The following is an 18,074-nucleotide window of genomic DNA, read 5'->3' as shown; positions in this document are numbered from 1 at the left end:
TTTTTGATTTTTGAAAATTATAATATTCTATATTCAATACATTTTGAGGTTGTTTCTTTTTAAGGTTGGGATCACAAGATTAAGCAGTCACCACTGAAATCTTATTCTACAAATTATAGTTCTGAATAATATTAATGTAGCCTAATCTTATCTCTTAACTGTGCACCAATATTGGGTTTAAACTAAATAATGCACCAAAGTTGTGTTTTAGAATTTAAACGTCATCATTATGAATGAATCTTCAAACTCTTCGGTAAAGCCCTAAAAGGTAACTTAATTGTTTTAGGAATCGCTCTGTGTCTGACAAATATAGTAATGTTGTTTGGCTTCTCATAAGCGACATGTCTCATCACCTGTGTTTACTTGCAGACGAGCCCTTTCCAACATCTCATCTAAGTCCTGCTTGAGTTGATAGGATTAATGTCCTACATTCCAACTGATTGACAGTTGAACTGATTAACCAGCTATCCAAAGATGATATCCCCTCGTGCATTAGGGTCCTCGAAATGACACTGGTCCAACTCACGCTGACTCAAGTGACATCACTTAAGGACATTTATTAGGCATTGCAAAGACTTGTCTTTAATGCAACCTATTTCAGAAAAGCATTAGCACTCCATCACTCCTGTAAACAGACTTTAATGTGTAACATCGGTGGGTTTCTTTAATTCATAACTTTCTCTGACCAGCTTGATCCATGAGTTAAAAACATAAATCCTAAGGATACTGTAATTTGCGAGATAAAAAGGAGGTTACAAAAAATAACATCTAAGACGTAGAAAAGATGTAGGTTGATCTCATGAGGTCAAATGGATGAGATAGCACTCAACATTTGAATTTCCACAGGTTTTCCAAATCGGTTCTGGGTGTTTTCTATGCAGCAGGTACAGCTCCTGGTCCAGGTCCAGACTCAGTTATGTGCTGATATGTCCACCAGCCTGAAAGCCTCCAGGAACTCATTGATGTCGATGCTCCCGTCCTTGTTGAAGTCGATGCTCTGGGCCAGGTCTGCAATAGCCTTGGCACTAATCTCTGTCTTCAGATGAGAGCGCAGGAGTTCCCAGGTCTGATGAAACTCCTTGAAAGAGATTAAACCTGAAAAGAAACACACAAGGAGGATGTAGTTGAAAAACATTTTTAGCATATATAGATATCTAGTGTGACTGGATGCCTTGCATTTTGATGATTAACTTAAAGTTGGAAGCTGTTTTAATAAAGAATGAACAAAGAGCGAGAGTGTTTAAGATTGATTGACATTTTATTAGAGTCTAGAAACAGAAGACTTGTCTTCCCAATGTTGTAGACATTTGTGAATGAGACCGAAAGACAAAGAGGCTGTGAGGGTGTGGTGATTTGAGCTTCAAGCTAATGTGATTATGCAAACTCGTTTACCATGTTTAATATATGTATTCTACTAGATTGATAACACAAGATGGAAAACCAGGTGTCAATCAAAATCAGTAGGGTTTTATCTTCTTGGGAACATCCAATAGTTCTTGAGATATTTCAGTTCTGACCAGAGTAGTGATACCAAATCATTGACTTTCATGAAGTCAAAGCCGCAAGAGAAAACAAAAAAGATCTTTCAGTGCGATCCAAGTGAAGCTGTTTACTGACCTGAGTGATCTGTGTCTATGATCCGGAAAATGGTTTCCAGATTGGAGTGGTTCTTGTACATCGTATCCAGGATACTGTTATCTGAGATCTGAAATGGGAGAAGCGAATATTGCTAATCTGTGTGTCAGTCTTACATAAACTGTGAGAAAGAAGGATATATATCGGATACAAGTTTTAAAGGCTGACCTCTAATTTGGGTTCAGTGATTGAAAGCTCCTTTATCCACTGCTGGTAGTCCATCATGCCATGCTGGGTGCTGCTGACAAGCTGAGGGCGCAGCACCCTCCAGGGCAGACCCAGATTCAGGACTCTCTCTGTGGTGCTAGCCCAGTGCGTCACAGAGATCATCCCTGAGGCACAGATAGAAATATACAGTAGAGTTAAATTCATTTTGAATAACTAACACAATAAGCTTCCTCTTGAGTGTTGGGGCATTTTTTACAAGCCATAGGCCATGTGGCTTGTCTTAATGAGTTTCTTTACTTTGACTTGACAGTAGTAATCTATTATGATAACAAAATCTACATTCTAGATCGTCTTTATATCATCACTATTTTGGGGATTTTATTTAGCATACACTATATGTTCTCTTTGTCCCCTATGTCAGGTACATATCCGACTGCTGCAAAAATGCCATGTCAGTCCTACCAAATCAGGTTTACCAGTTGTTAACCTTTGTCCAACGTATAATCCTGCAATTTGGTTATTTTCCTGCTTTGAGTTTGATGGATCAGACTTAAGTGGTGGTAAGAGAAACTGCCCTAAAAGTGTAACGATCTATCACTGCTGCTCAGTACCTTTGTTGTTAGGATCAAACTCCTGGAAGGCACTGATGAGATCAGACCTATGTACGAAAAGTTGTTCCCTCAGAGCTTGCAGAGCGGATCTCTCCGTCCATCCAACACTGACAAAAAAAGGAAGATTCTTTTTTCAGTAAATCTTGGAATCACTGGGAAATAAACTGATCATAATGTGATCATACGATCTCAATATTTTGCGATGTTAATAAAAATACATCTTGTGATTCTCCTGAACTCATCATCGGTGATGTAACCAGGGGTTATCGGGTGTTTCGGTTCTTTCGACATCATACACTCTTGCCCTGGCGATGGCCTCTGGGATGGGTTTCAGAACCTGATCATAGCGCAAGGCCCTGGCAAAGAGCCACTGGGCAGCTGCTCAGGATGGGCTCCAACGTTCCCCTGCCTGAGCATTGCGGGCATGCCGGGTATTCCACTTTTCCCCAGGTTAAGAGGTTCGAAAGGCTGGGCAAGATATGGTACACTACCTGGACCAGGACTTTGATTCGTTGAGGTACTTCCCGTTGAAGATCAGTCAATGTGACTTTACGGTCCATGGCCTGCTCCCACCTCGTCCAGGCCCCTTGCTGCCTCAGGCCAACCGCTCTGCTAGTCCGCTCCTCCTCAACTGCTGCCCTTACTTCCTCCTGTTCCAGCCAGCGCCTCTCTTCTCCCTTGGCCTTTTCATACTGGGGGGTTCTGAAGGTTCACAGTCGAGCTCTCCCCTGCATCAATGTTCCCATTAGTGCTTTGTGGTGGATCTGAGACTATGCTTGCAAAACAGCTCTGTCGGCTCTCCACTTCCTCCCACTTTTTACTTCCACCCCTGCCTGTGCCTCCTTGGGGTCATTGGAGTCCTTATATATTATTACCTCTATGGCTTGAGTCAAGTCCTACAGGGACTTCAGGGGCAGATGGAGTTCGGTGTTGTTCCCGTACAGGGCGATACTGCTAAGGCTTCTTGGCAATCACAACCACCTCCGGAGGAAACTGCTGTAATGTGACTCAAATCACTCAACGGAAAGTATTAAAAATGCAGTTCTGTCATTCTGATGTCTGTGCTGCCCTGTCTTTGTACCTTTGTCTCAGGGTGAGCTCTCTGCATGTGGTGCTGGCCTGATACTGAATGAAGTGGGGGACCAGGTCAGGTCCCATTCTGATGAAGGCGCCTCTGTTGCTGCCCACCTCGTAGTAATTAGACGCTGAAAATATAGTAATCACCTAAATGCAACATAAGAGTCAATACCGTAAGTCTTGACATGACTAGTAAACGTGTAGAGATATGCTGTTTGTTAATCACTCATTTCTAATTGCTTTCAGATTAAATGTTTAATTAAAACAAAAGGAAAAACAACCGCACAACCGTCATTTTGGACTTTTTTCTTAATTTCCTGTTTTTCATCTCCAGTCATACTCAACAAAGCCACTCAAAACCTAAAAGTACGGAAGCCCAAAGTGGACTTGATTGAAAGTATCATTTTAAAATCTAATTCCACTATTGTATAATCGTTTTCCATATATTTATGTTGTATTTCAGTAAATAATTTCAAAATCAATTTGGCCCGTACTCATTTTGGTATTCAATGACCACATTACTAACATTTGTGTTTTGATTAAATGCTAATTACATCTTTGAGAAAGGAAAAATTATGTTTTAACACGTGGAAAATTGTAATGTTTTAAATAAATTCAAATCAACATTTACCATTTAATAGAGTCCTCTATGGGCTTCCATACAAAAGTACCTGTTCCCATAGTCAGTATTGCAACCTAAACTCTTTCTTGTGTGTCTTCGTGCTCACCCTGCGGTTGTGGCAGAACTCGTATCCGTCCTGTTTGCATTCGTGGGAGCGGATGAGGAGCTGCAGGTTGTTTCTTCGCAGCACCTCCTCAGTGACATCTGGCCCCCAGTAGTAGCCTCCGCCTCGCATCTCATTGGGAATGCATCCATTTTGAGGCATTGGGTCACTCCACAACACGTCCACTATCTGGGAAGCCAAATGAATCAGTGAAAAAGTCAGTGAAATAATCAAATGTGTGCATTATGGAGCAATACTACATGTTGAACATCTGCCAAAACATTAACAACCACTGAGACCACTTACTTGTTTCCACTCATCCAAATCTGTCTCTGTTGTTTTTGACTCCAGGTATGAGTCAGACTTCTTCAGTTCACATCTGGCCTGATCAAACCCAGACAGCCTGCACCTCCTATTTAGCTTCTCATCTACCGACAAGTCTAGCTTACTGCACACAGGGGTGTTGTTGAGCGAGCGGCGTGGGAGGTCGTGCCTGTGATCCGGGGCCGAGCTGTGGTAAGTCAGAGAACACACTCGACGCCGGCCTTCCACCTGACCAAAGGCCTCTCTTTCCCTGTTTTCGTTCATCTTAGTCATACAGCCATGGACTTTCATTTTAGGAGGCCTGAGAGCCGATGCATACTGCAAACATTCAAAAACACACAGATTAAATACACTTGGTATGATGATCATGATAACAATTCTTCATTTGCTACCTGTAAATTGCCCCACATACACAAATGTTATTATCCCTGAAGCCATCTTACTTTTTGTCTGTCCACTCTAGCTATCTTGTCAAGGTCTGTGGTGTCAGAGATCCCACCATGCACAATAAGCACTTTGTTATCAATCACTGTGGCCAAAGGTAGCCAGCTGAAAATCATCTGGAGGAGCTTTAGGATCTTCTTGCCATGCACCTGCAGAACAAAGCAAGCCATAAAGTGAGTTCTTCATATAAACCCATTATTTTATTCTTTTGGGCACATTCAGATGCAGACTAAAACAGGAGTAAAAGTGTATTCACTATTTCCAGTTGTGGATTAATAGACATTTGGTATTATGTGAGTTAATACGCAAGCAGGTATTGGAATAACTGAGTCAAACTACATCATGATGATGCAACATGTCCCCCAGGGTTGTAAATAGTCTTAGTACAACCAAATAGAGTTACATTGAGTTGAATGCAAATCAAACAAAACCTACCCTGTATTTTCCCAAAACTTCTTTAGTGAAGCCATATCTGAAGAAAACACATATTAAACCACTAGGTTAGTGTACACACCAGCTGTAGGTTGAATATAATAAGAATGAAACCATATACAGTGTGAGCATTTTGTGATTGGCCTCTAACCTCAGATTAACAATGTGGTCCTCATGGTTCCCTCTGTTCAGATGGACATCATTGGGGTAGACCAGCAGGAAGCCAAATAGGATGAGAAGGATCTCTAAAGAGTGTTTACCACGATCCACAAAGTCTCCATTAAAAACATATGGTTTATCAGAGGACGGCAAACCGTTCTGAAAGGGATACAATAAGATCACACCTTTTATTAAGTATAACAAAATGTGTGGTGATGCAGCAGAAAACCAGAAATAAGTACAGAGGAATACAGAACCAAAATATGAACGACAAATTGAATGTAATGAGTACCTTGTAGAATATCAACAACAGGTCTTCAAGGTGCCCGTGTAGATCCCCTGGGAAAGAGATAAATAATGAATTCATATTTGTTACAGTGTAACTGCATGCTCAAGAGCGTTAAGAAAATAATGTGGGAGAAAAGATCTGAGAACAATATATACAGGAAAGGCCTGCTGTTGAGTACCGCATATGGTAATCGGCTTTGTATGGCAGGCGATGACGTGACTGATGTTGGGGAAAGTTCTCAGAAGTCTCCAAGTCTCTTCAAGAAGCTGCAGAACATATCGAGCATGAAGCTGCTACTAGAAAACAAAGAAAGTGTGTATAAACCGAGCACAGAGGAGAAAAAGCAAACCTTAGATTGAACACCTTTGGGGATATACTCATGTACTTACTTCTTTGTGCTTGAAGGCCTCCACCAGCTTTGACACCCCACAGAACGTCATGGGGAACGTCAGATGGGGGCCTGTGTAGCTTTTTGTCACCTCAATGCTCTTGTAGCAAAAATATCTCTTCCACTCTGTGTCAAGACAGATTTCATTCTTACGAAATATGTGGGATATAAGGTTTCCTGTGGTAAAGGTGTAGAGAGGAAGTGAAAAAGTAAGGGCAAACCCACATTCTGCTTCTCAGCAGATAGTAGACTGGTTAAACTCAGATTATCTGACTGTCAGTAATCTAATGAAACCTACTATGCAGCAGTGAAGAGTTCAGGTCTGTTTTACTTTCACTGCTGGCTGGGGTGAAGTGGTCCATCAAGAAGCCAAAGAAATTGTAGAGCTGCAGGAAGAAAAAATACATGTTGTTAAATGTCTTATTTCGAAATTGTCAAAACAAAGTACTGGAAAAATGAAATTTTAGATAAAAATGTAGGGGCCACTAAGGTTATTGTAATAAATCCCAGATGGACCATGGATGCGAAATATCTCAGCCATCCATCTTGTAATGATTATTATTTTTCAATCAAATTCATATTTTTTTCACTCTGAACCACAAATGTCAGCCTCATGGTGGTGCTGGAAGGTCTGGAGATCACAACGTTGGTAAGATGTATCCTCTTGGGTCCATGAATGTCTGTTTTAAAATGTAATGGCAGTACATCCAATATTTAAAATGTATATTTCTTACCGACAGCCTGATGTTGCCATCCACAAGGCTTCTAAATGTTGGTGGGTAAAACGAGTTCTGTCAGTGCTCACCTTGATCTGGTCTTGCTCTCCTGCATATTCGATAGACTGGAAGATTTTCCACGTGCACCTGCGTCTCATCTCCAGCCGTGCAACATGCTGACGGTACCAGCGCTGGATCAACAGAGCCGCACTGATCGCTGCAGATTAGAAGACAAGACGGAAGCACTCGGACATAACCATGCTGAGGTAACCTTCCTCTTCCACTATGAACACATTCATATACAAAATTTGATCCATTCTGCAAGACTTACCAGTGGCAGCTTCACAGAGTGCATAGAAATTGAGTAGAAAAGTGAGTTAAAATGGCTTGTTGAGACTTTTGTGTAAATATGTGATGGAGTAAACATATATTTACCTGGAACTGAGATGGACTCTAAAAATGAAAAATAGCAATGACACTGACATTAAATTATTGCGTAAAAAGGTACATTTGATTCTGGATTTTCACTGGAATAATAAAGGCAGCACCTTTGTGACATTCTTTCAGCAGTGGTTCAGACTTTCCCATACCACATCCCATGATCCTGTGCTGTTTTCACTGTCAAAGAAAAATATACTTTCATGTGTGAGTGTGAAATGTCTGACCTTGTGTTTTGCAAGCTGCGAAATAATGAAATAATAGATTTTTATAAACAACAAAACACATTTCCCTGTTTCATCTGATTCACTACAGATTTTTGTCGTAACTCTTTGACTTTTTGTAATAAATCAATTGGACAAGCAAGTTTAACAGTTAGGAGTAAAACACTTCAGCATTTGAAGTTTAAGTAATGTTTCCCAATCTTTTTAAAATAGAGCAATCAACAGTAGAAATAAAATAAAAAGCACCAAACTGGCCGAAAAACCCTTACCTGTTCACGTTACCTTTCGTTCAATATCCCCCTCACTTCTTCTGGACCTTTAAAGAAAGCTTTCCATTTTGTATGCTCCAAACCAGCCAGCCAAATTATATTTGTTTAAAGAAGAGAAAAGGCAGATATGTAGCATGTGTTATCACTCCATTCATTTCCAAGGCCCAGCAACATAGGTCCCACTGTCTGTAATGTTGTAGTTAGATTTCCCCTGTTGAAGCTACACACTCTCGTCCACCAAGACACACATTGGCTCAAGTCTTGTAAATATCAAAGCCAAGTGTCCTGCACAAGCCCTGTGATCACTTTAACAAAACAAGATGCAAGTGGATTAGGATTAAACATTACTACGGCTGTCATGTACGCTGAGTAAACGGATGATAGCTCTGATAAAGGGCAGTATCTGTTTTTAAATCTTGGCCTCGATGCAAGACCTGTGTCCTCCCTGTGACTAATGAATAATAACATCAATGTATCTCCATCAGTGGTTAATTGGCCGGGGCTAGCCTGGATAGATAGACTTTAACATTAAATATATCATAGTACTAGTCATAGAAAGCACCCTTTATATTCAATACAACTCATACAAATTATCAAATAAAATAAAAAGGTGGCAAACAGAAACAGTCCTTCTTTCCTCACTATGCATGTAAGTGAAGCAGTCATACAACAAGTAGAACACACCAATCAAGGTTGAAGGATTGTCAATGTAACATTATTGGACAAGACATTACACAATACCGCTTCCAATTATGAGATTCCATAAACTAATAATTTGGGTGCTGGACAATGAGTCTATTCTATTGAATTGTTGCAGCAGGTGTTCTGTCTATCCACAGTCATTATGTTCAAGTCTTGTCGGACACAAGTTAAATCTTAATAGCAATATATCCCACAGAATGAATCTTTTGTAATGTAGCTTTTTATCTCACTACACAAAATCCTGCCACATTTTTAATAAAGTCTTGTTGAGATTCATCCCAAGAATGTCCTCTGTGTTGTGTGCTTGTGAACATCTGCATGGTGCTTCCTCCGCAGCCCTTGGTCTATTTATAAAGACTCTCTGTGATCACAGCCAGCAGCAGCTGCGGTGGTGTGACTCCCTGCTGTAGCAGAACAAGGACATCGTGGGAGACGTCTGATACTCAAGGACTCCGCTCATGTATAGGTGGTCGAAAACTGCAATATTCCACAGTGACCTAAGGTGTGCATCAATGCGTTATTATAAGAACAGCCGACAATTTTGCACATTTTTGTTAGTGAAAAACAAATCCCATGAAAAAAATATATACATTTGTTTTTGGTTTGTATTAACAGAAACATGACATAAATCCATAAAAAAAACAACTTCAAAGTGAAAAATAAACCAAACTGCTGCCTCCTGATAAAACACATATGAGCAGGTTTAACAGCTACACAACAAAACATAAACAAATTGGAGATTTGAGATAAATATATATTTATCTGTATAATATATATATATATATATATATATATATATATATAGATACAGATATATTCTATACAATATATAGCTAGTTAGAAAGATAGATGGATATAATTATTTATTATTTAAATTGACGTAAAAGGAAAAAATATTTTGTGTAAAAACAGTCACCCTAAAAACCTATAAAAACTCTCTGATACAAGACACAAAGATGGCTGCCTTATGGGCCATCAGAAATAATTTGATGTAACATCTGATATAGATTTAGAAATATATGAAATATCTCCGGAGTTATCCTCGAAGACTTTATTTTTAAATAGTGTCAATTTATCACCATTGTTGAGACCTGATGATATTTTCAGAGCTCAAATCTTCACAGTGTTGTTTAGACCTGTAGGAGGTCTTGTGCAAGAACACATGACATACTTATTATGCCAAGATAAACATAACCAAAGAAACACAGTGCTTTAGGGTTACAAATGGTTCAACAGCGAAGGAATACTAGTTAAAGAGAACTCATTTTTAAAATGGTACTTTATTAACATTGCTTCAAGCCTCGACTGTGATCTGAAATTGAAATATAAAGAATATTCCTGCTCTCCTTATTTCAGTGCCTTCTTCAAAGTTAGTGTTTTTTGACAGGTATATACTACTATGCTGACAAATGCATGCAATAAGAAAGCCATGTTTTTGCAGTGGTGCATCTACTGCCAACCAGCAGTAATGAACTCAACCTGCACTTCAGAACTGTTATTTCACACTAACTGCAAGAGTATTGCCATGTCTTGTATCAGCCTGTACCAAAGATTCCTGTGGCACTGCACTGCCTATTATGATTTGTTGTACCCTCCAGCAGTAAAACTGTGCTCTTTGGTGCACCATTCAAATATTGCTGTGACCCAGTTTAGTCCACAGTGAGTTAGTAGTCTCTGATTAAAGGGGCCTTAACGACTTGAAACTACCGTTCCTTGCTTGCCTCTCAACTCAGCCTCGTGTTTTGCTCTTTACTCTCATAGAGATGGATAGTTGAGCATGTATGATACTGGTAGTGTGGAATAATATGGTTTAAACATGTACAATACACTATGAGTGGCATCAGAAGGCCCAATGAACCGTTTTCTGTTGAAAGAAGTTTAAAAAAAGAATATGTTCACTGGGGAATATGTGAACGTTTATTCACTGACTATTTGAAGATGTTTTTGCATCTTTTACTTTGTGTGGGCAAAACCATATTCTTGATTTCAAATCCTCCCTAAGAAATCACATCCAGTATTACACGTCCGGGAGAAATAACTGAACTGATCTCTTTCACACAGGGACAAGAAAACAATGTGAAATATCTCAAGGCCAAGCTTTGGTACAGGAAGATAAAAACCCATGTTCCCAGGCCCTGACAAACAATACCTCGTGCAGCATCACCGTCTGGTCACTCCTATCTTCTCTTCCAACCAGAGTCAACCGTAGTCGACCGCAAGTCCGAATTTAAGAGCAGTTGATCCAAAAGATTGATCCGGCCCATACACCATGTCCTTTACGTTTATTGTCATGACGATGCTCCTGGGCTCTTCGATGGTGTTTGCATTTGTCTTGCTGCCATCCGAGGAAGTTTCTGCTGCCCCTGCGAACTCTCCTGTGTCGCAGCACAGGTCAGTACCAACCTATCTGTTCCCTGCCTCTAAAGTGCAATATGTTTGATTTCTAAGAGCACTATTGGTAAATGTTTTGCATTGAATTGAATATATTGGGTATGACTTAATACATCTGAGACTCTGTTAGTCATCATTTCACTGTAGTTTTTTAATTTTGACCTTGCTTTACAAAATCAGCTTTTTATGAAACTACAGCCTCTTGAAACATTACAACTACAAACTACAACACTTGGACATTCATATAATTCACTGGTATGTAGACATAAAGTAGGCTTTTTGATACCAAGTCACAGTTGTCCTCTTACTAGTGTTCCAAAAGGTCTTGGGGTGTTAAAGTGTTATTTTGAAGTCATTTTTTCAGTCTCAAATTTTAGAATGTGTTGCATTTGTGGGATATTTTAGAATTTTGCATCAAATCTGTGTCAAATTCCTTGTGACGTATACTGTGGACCTGCTATCTCTCCCCTTACCTTGTCAGGTCGTAGAGGTTAATACATATTTTGAATAGCCTCAGTGCTGCAGACTTGCTTAACAGATAACATATCCATGATGTGTGCATGCTGAGTAATTCTCAGGGAAAACTACATTCCTGGTAGGATTTAGCATCATTTTGATCTATTTCTAGGAATTTGCAGAGCTGTAACATGCTGTTCCAATTAAGCTTCTGTAGTGTCATAAATTACTCTTCCACAGAGGAATTTGTGTATGCATAAGAAAATAGTCCCAGAGCTATTGAGGTTATTGAGAGAGTATTTGTCTGGCATGTATAGCTGCTCACAACTACACTTGTTTAGTCTTGATTGGATTGTTAACACAATACTTATTCGTGTCATGTAGAGCATTTCTTCAATTTTTCTGTGTAATCCTTTTTAATGCAAATGTAAATGTAACTTTTTATATGATGTTTAGGTGCTCGGGGGGGTCATTGCAGTCCATCAGACAGAGTCTCCTCGAGGGCCTCAACTTGCAGGCTGAGCCACGGCTGCCTGCTGGTGGGCTGGACGGTATCGGAGAGCAATGGAGGACCACCTTCGGCTCTATTGCTCACAGAGTGAAGGACAATGGTGGTATGTAACACCCAAACACTTTGAAGAAACCTTTGTAGAGCCCACATTTTGTACAGCTTTAATTTAATCTTAAGAGGTTTTCACATTCAAACTGAATTGAACGTTTTTTTGTCCTTACAGTTCCAGTGGCCTCTGGCAACTCTGTGTCCCCTGATGGTGGAAACAGTACAGACCTGAAGTGCTGTTCCATGGTCTCTGAGATCTTCATGAAAGGTATGCACCAATGTGTGCATGTGTTCATGTATGCATGCAAATTGACATGCAAAAATATATATCAATGCATGTACTAAAATGTCCATTATTATGTGTTTCAGATCTGGGCTGGGAAAACTGGATGATCCATCCTGCCAGCCTGACCATCGTCAAGTGTGCACTCTGCAACCCCGCAGGGCACCCTGTGCAATGTCCACCATCCCAAACCAGTGAGCCTAGTGCCGTCACTCAGGTATAATTCTCTATATTAATATTAATATTAATAATTCTCCAACCCCAATTACCTTATGTTTTACTGTTAAATGTATAGCTTTGTTTATTGTACTCGCTTCCTCTTACAGCCCTACACGTCTTTTTTCACCTCTTTGCCTAAGTTACATTGGAGCTACAAACACCAAATAGTTTGCCTGTGTGTGCTCAGGAGGGAAAACAGCTGCCAATAGATAAGCCTGTTCTCTCACTCTGCCAACACAAATATACAAATGAACCAAATTCAAGCTGAGACACTCCCAAAACGTTGGTCAATCAGAAATGAATGCAGTGTACGTGCTAAGGAAACAGAACGTTTTCTAACATCTTTATGCGATCTTATAAATAATTTTGAAAAAGAAAAAATACAACTAAGATCTAGACTACATCTTTTAAATGAAACAGTTTGGAAACTAGTTTGTCATTTGTTATTTTATATTTAGTTTTTCAACACTTTTTTATTTCTGTACTTTATGTGTAACACATCCACCATAGCATGCAACACTTTTTTGCATGTCTATCAAGAATATAAATATTCATACGTTCTTAACGTCCTTTTTTGTTCAAACTGTGTTATCCAACATAACCTCTTTAACTCCTCCTCTCTTTTTTTCTCTCCAGGTGCCATGTTGTCAGCCCACCTCCCTCCAAATGGTGCCTGTTCTCTATGTGGATGAGTTCAGCTCCTTCGTCCTCTCCTCCGTGCAGCTGGCCAGCAGCTGTGGGTGTGGGCCTAGTAACCTCCAGCAGCCAGGCACAAAGTAAAGTTTGTTTTATAGTCTTGTGTATGTGAACCTCCTGGTGCACACACTCACACAAAATACAGAAAAGTTAGTGATACATCATATGCAGGCCTATCTTCTCTCTATAGACTTATCCTAGATCCTTTCAGTGTGTATTCAGCACTGAGTGCGGGAACCAAAGCAAAGTCTCTCTCAGTTTTGCATTCCTGTTTCTCCTTTCAAACAAGAATGTGCTAGCACAAATCTGATCAATTTTTATTTTAGAGGTTAACTGCCAATGATTATTGTGATGATGATAATGATACTGCAGACCCATCAAAAATGCATTTATTTAAAAACTATTTCTCTTGCGCCAAGAGCTGCAGAGAGCTGGAGGTGAAACACTGCCAGCTAATCTTTAAATAAATCTCATGGGTGAAGAGCACTATTTAAAGCTGCTAACTATTACAGAGTGTTCCTGACAAAAATGTGAGACTGTACAGAGCCAAATCCTTAATCATACCAGTTGTTTCCCCCCCATCTGTGAACAACTCCTTTATTGGGCAATTTAATTCAAAAGGCATATAACAATTATAATAATATACATATATATGACAACAATTCACAATCACATTTCATATCAATTTTTCCTGAGTAGGGACATCTTCTGTATGGTGCTTTCTTTTAGCCCTTTCAACTTGCAGAAACCAACATTGCCCCATCGCAACCACCAAAAAGCATTCACTTTTGGAATGAATCATAATTATGTATAAAAATGACATTAAAAAAAAGAAAAAAGAAAACCATTTTTTCTTGACATAACCTTCTTTGAGATATGCCATTAGATCATAGTTTTGACCCAAAGCAGTTTTTCCCTTCTTTTTTTTTTTCATAAATGAACCCAAAGAATGTTGTTTGATTTAAATAAATGTCCATTTCTATACATTTTTCACAGCAGAGTTCTTGTTTTCCCTCATATGCCTGTAACTTGCTATATTTCTCAGTTTATCATTTTGTTAAGCTTTTGTCTACTGCTGACTTTACAAAATTACCTCACCATGTACTTTATTTTATTTTTCAACTAATACTTATTATATTGACATAGCACCATAACTTGTATTTAGATCTCGTACAAAATATTGAATTTTGCTAATGAAACTGCTATAGCATGCTAATCATTTGTACCAATTTCCTGATTTTTAGCTCACAAACTTTTGAATAAAGATGATTCAAATCAAAAATGTTTTGCTCTCAGTTTTTTTTCCTGCAAACATTTATTATGGACTATAACTCTTGATTACTATTTTGGTAAAGCAGTTCTTTAGTCCAGCCTTTAGGTGTTTCACATTTCAAGTCTAGAGGGAGGAAAATAACCTGGAGGATGGGCACTGCGCTCCAGGAAACCCTCCTCATTTCAGCGTAAGAGCAGCATGTTGCGCACTTCTGAAAGTCTTGAACGTTTATAGCTGCTGTGCATGCAACGTTTTTTCCTGGATGAAGTTGAATCTTGTTGTCAGGTTGTGCAAGCAATATATTGATCCAGGACAACAACGATCCCACAATAGGACAAGAAGATCTGGACCATTTATATTTAATTGTTAGCCAGCAATTGGATGTTTTATTGATACTGGACAGAATGTCAACATATTTCACTTTGTGGGTGTTCTTTGGCATACTGTCCCCCTTTCTGCTGGCTGCAGGGGCAGTTAATTGTTCAGAGAGGGAAGGGTCGGTGAAACTGCTACCAAGCAGACCCTTATCAAACTGTTTGATCGAGTGCACTCAGATGACCTACCATAAGAAAATTCAACTTGAGGACAACCATAACATACGGCTCTCATATTGCACAGAAGGTAAGGCTTCTCTCAGTTACAATTTCAACTTTCCTTGACTAAATGGGCAGACAGATATCAGTAGCGCAGGTGGTCTTCTTATGTCAGGCCATCGCTGTCTGACTGTTTTATGTGGCACATCCGATGTGTATAGCCCTTCATAAATGAGTCTCTCTTCCTAGGAGACCCCGGGGAATACTGTTGGTCTACGCAGCTCAAGTGCAACATTGGAGAAAGCTTTGTGCAGGCCTACGTGGTGTTGCCTGTGGATGTATCTGTAGCTGGACATGAGACGCTGGAAGTGAAAGCCACTGTCCCCTCTGCCACCACACTGCTCAGACACAACAGCCCCACCACAATCGCAGACGACTGTGGCCTCCAATACGACGTGGCGCCACAATTCAGTACCGAGAACACGGGGAACTCTTTCTGCATACAGGTTGTTTCCCCGGTTGATTCCCCGGTTGTTTCCCCGGTTGTTTTTCTCAAATGTCCTCCTTTTCTGGTCACCTTCTGGGAGAGAAAACCAAATCAGATCAACCAAGGAGGTGATGGATAAAATACCCATATATTTTACTAAAGTCAAATAACTAATGCATACTGTACAAATACTCAGTCCTGCATTGAGCATGTTACTTAAGTAAAAGTGCATAGGTATAGTAACTAAAATGTACTTCCGTTATTACAATTTGATATCATTGTATTGTTATCATCTCATTCATTAATGTGTAACCGTCATTTTTGTAATTTTTTGATTTTGAGCAATTTTATTTAAGGCTGCAACTGTTGATTATTTTCACTATGGATTAACCCTTATGTTGTGTTCGGGTCTCCCGTGACCCGTTTCAAGTTAAAATTATATAATAATTGTTTTTATTGGAACGAGGCTTCATGATTTCAAACCTTTATTTAAGGTGGTCCCATTGAGATCATCGATCTCTTTTTCAAGGGAGACCTGCAGATGATATCCTCCATAACAGCTATATAAACACTACAAATCAGATTTTGACAATTTTAGCCAAGTCTGAAGGTCTCTTAAAAAAAAAAGTGTATCATTTGGTGTTCAGGTCTGGGAAGACACAGCAGAATTGTTGTGGGTGACTCTGGGCTAAATTTGGCCCAATCAAGATTAATCTTTGACTTTAGACACCCCACCCCCACCCCCTTCATCCGCTGTAACAATAATTATTTCACAACATGCACCTGGTTGCCCATCCCTCCCCCCTACGGGAACTCAACCTTTCACAAAGAATATGAACACAAACACTTGAACCTGAAAAAACACATGCACATGTGCAATGTGCGATGTAATGTGTTTGGGGGCCATAAAATTACAACAGGATTGTACGGTTATGAATGCATTATAAGTTAGTTATGGTGTAGTTAAAACCATATTGGATGATCGTCATTATTTTTTAGTGTTTTGTACTGAGATAAATCATGGGTCAAAATTGACCCACGAACACCATGAACGGTAACAGCTTTCGAACACAACACCAGGGTTAAGCTCATGATTATTTTCTATATTCATTGATTGATCGTTTGGTTTTACAAGTCCAAACCTCACAACTATTGGTCAAAGGCATAGAAAAGCAAAACAAGCTTTTTGTGTGTTAAATGACAGACAACCAACAAAGTTGTTTCCAATTAATCTGTTGTCAGTTGTTTTAGATATAATTTAGATGTCATATTGTATAAGATCTTATTATGTTTTGTATGCAAACATCTTTATTTGTAAAATAACTAGTAACTAGTAGGTGTCAAATAATTGTATAGGACTAATAAGTACAATATTTCCCTCTGAAATGTAGTTGAATAGAAGTAAAAGGATAATTAAATGAACAGTCCAAGTATCTCAATTGTGTGCTTGAGTACTGTAGTTGAAACAACGCTTGACGCAACTCCCCACACGTTTTGTATGATATTATTAAAGCTTGATTTATGTGACTTTAAACTTTTTGTTTTGTTGTGAAGGTATTTGATGGCATTTGACCATAGAAGAGCATGTGGATCACTCTAAATGTGTGAATCCATTTTTGTTAAGCAATAATAGAGACTTTTGAAGATCTGAAAGATATCATTGGTCCAGAGTGATGCAAAAGATGTGAATGGTTGTAAGTGTTTATGGTAATATTAAAAACAATGTATTTTTATTTTGTAGTTGATGTTGTTGTGTTTCAATGTTGAGATTCATTCAATGATATAAATGTACATTTTTGCTAAACAAGAACCTACTTTTGAAATCTCAATTACTATTACATTAAATTGCAAAACAGAATATCAGTAAGTATACAAAAATGCAAATAAATTAGATTGGACTAGTGTTATATTGTTGTACTTTTATGTGAGAATGTGCTGCTCTGGTAATGTAATGTTCATCCATTTACCAAAAAAAAAGAAGCTTTTTATTCAAATGTCGGTTATTTTGTTCTAGTTTCTAAGTTTGGATTATTATTTATGATATATACTTTCTTTGTAAGTCTAACAGGTTGAGGGCAGAGTGAGGAACTGAATACCCTCCTTCCCTGCCAAACACCCTGTCCTGCTTTAGAAAGGTATGCGGTTAGAATAACCTAGGAAAATCGCCAAGCATTAGGGAGGAAAGCAACGAAATGTGTCATAAAATAACCATATTAGTTATATCAGTTAAAATGTTAAACATATATTTATACAATAGACATCATTCAGACAAATGTATAGTTTAGGAGTTCATAAAAAAAAAAAATCGCAGCTCTTTCCGTTCCAAATGTATCTAAATCCCTTGTTTTACACAATCTTCCTGCAGATATATTTGGTTAATTGTACAGTTTATCTATTGTTTTTCTGCTACGCATTAAATGTAATATGGAATATCCATCAAATGTATCTCTCAATCAGGGGTCATAATTTAACTCAATGGTAGAAAGGGGAAAGAGGTTTGGAACCACTATTCTATTTACAGGAAACTACTACCACCTACTGGTTATCATTTAAACTACTAAAAGTCTCAAACTTCA

General features: G+C 38.8%; 2 protein-coding genes and 1 long non-coding RNA gene across 8 annotated transcripts; 2 read left to right on the top strand and 1 right to left on the bottom strand.

Annotated features, from left to right (window-relative positions):
• Positions 1-623: 623 nt before the first annotated feature.
• Positions 624-8,921, bottom strand: LOC307025202 (serine/threonine-protein phosphatase with EF-hands 2-like). Of its 6 annotated transcripts, none has more exons than XM_079659827.1 (18): positions 7,900-8,921; positions 7,517-7,586; positions 7,404-7,421; positions 7,058-7,185; positions 6,551-6,638; positions 6,254-6,429; positions 6,043-6,157; positions 5,868-5,914; positions 5,568-5,734; positions 5,420-5,456; positions 4,984-5,133; positions 4,523-4,858; positions 4,220-4,405; positions 3,496-3,638; positions 2,415-2,521; positions 1,804-1,967; positions 1,618-1,729; positions 624-1,095 (listed from the first exon to the last, which is right to left on the bottom strand). In XM_079659827.1, the coding sequence occupies exons 2-18, from the start codon at positions 7,566-7,568 to the stop codon at positions 911-913; spliced, it is 2,211 nt and encodes a 736-aa protein (XP_079515953.1). In that variant the 5' UTR covers positions 7,569-7,586; positions 7,900-8,921; the 3' UTR covers positions 624-910. The 6 variants fall into 6 exon arrangements, with proteins under 6 accessions (XP_079515953.1, XP_079515954.1, XP_079515956.1 ...); XM_079659828.1 differs by having other exon boundaries at positions 7,913-8,921; XM_079659830.1 differs by having other exon boundaries at positions 7,058-7,421; positions 7,517-7,577; positions 7,900-8,920.
• Positions 8,922-10,732: 1,811 nt separating this feature from the next.
• On the top strand, positions 10,733-14,050 carry LOC307025204 (bone morphogenetic protein 7-like). Its single transcript, XM_079659833.1, has 5 exons — positions 10,733-10,992; positions 11,905-12,062; positions 12,183-12,275; positions 12,377-12,507; positions 13,146-14,050. Exons 1-5 carry the CDS (start codon positions 10,871-10,873, stop codon positions 13,287-13,289), a joined length of 648 nt encoding a protein of 215 aa, XP_079515959.1. The 5' UTR covers positions 10,733-10,870; the 3' UTR covers positions 13,290-14,050.
• Positions 14,051-14,614: 564 nt separating this feature from the next.
• LOC307024973 lies at positions 14,615-17,231 on the top strand. The gene is made up of 2 exons (XR_013804033.1): positions 14,615-15,099; positions 15,261-17,231. It is a non-coding gene; the product is annotated as an uncharacterized lncRNA (long non-coding RNA).
• The last annotated feature ends 843 nt before the right edge of the window (positions 17,232-18,074 follow it).

The sequence above is a fragment of the Notothenia rossii genome (assembly GCF_949606895.1).
Source record: "Notothenia rossii genome assembly, chromosome: 11".
NCBI classification, from domain to species: domain Eukaryota; kingdom Metazoa; phylum Chordata; class Actinopteri; order Perciformes; family Nototheniidae; genus Notothenia; species Notothenia rossii.
This window is presented reverse-complemented; position numbering and strand designations above follow the sequence as displayed.

Excerpts from the sequence above, each read along its gene's own strand:
- LOC307025202 (XM_079659827.1), bottom strand. The coding sequence starts at position 7,568 with ATGGGATGTGGTATGGGAAAGTCTGAACCACTGCTGAAAGAATGTCAC. Across the intron at positions 5,457-5,567 it reads GACCACATTGTTAATCTGAG|ATATGGCTTCACTAAAGAAG; the intron begins GTTAGAGGCCAA and ends TGTTTTCTTCAG. Across the intron at positions 4,406-4,522 it reads ATTTGGATGAGTGGAAACAA|ATAGTGGACGTGTTGTGGAG; the intron begins GTAAGTGGTCTC and ends TTGGCTTCCCAG.
- LOC307025204 (XM_079659833.1), top strand. The coding sequence starts at position 10,871 with ATGTCCTTTACGTTTATTGTCATGACGATGCTCCTGGGCTCTTCGATG. Across the intron at positions 10,993-11,904 it reads TCTCCTGTGTCGCAGCACAG|GTGCTCGGGGGGGTCATTGC; the intron begins GTCAGTACCAAC and ends TATGATGTTTAG. Across the intron at positions 12,063-12,182 it reads CAGAGTGAAGGACAATGGTG|TTCCAGTGGCCTCTGGCAAC; the intron begins GTATGTAACACC and ends TTGTCCTTACAG.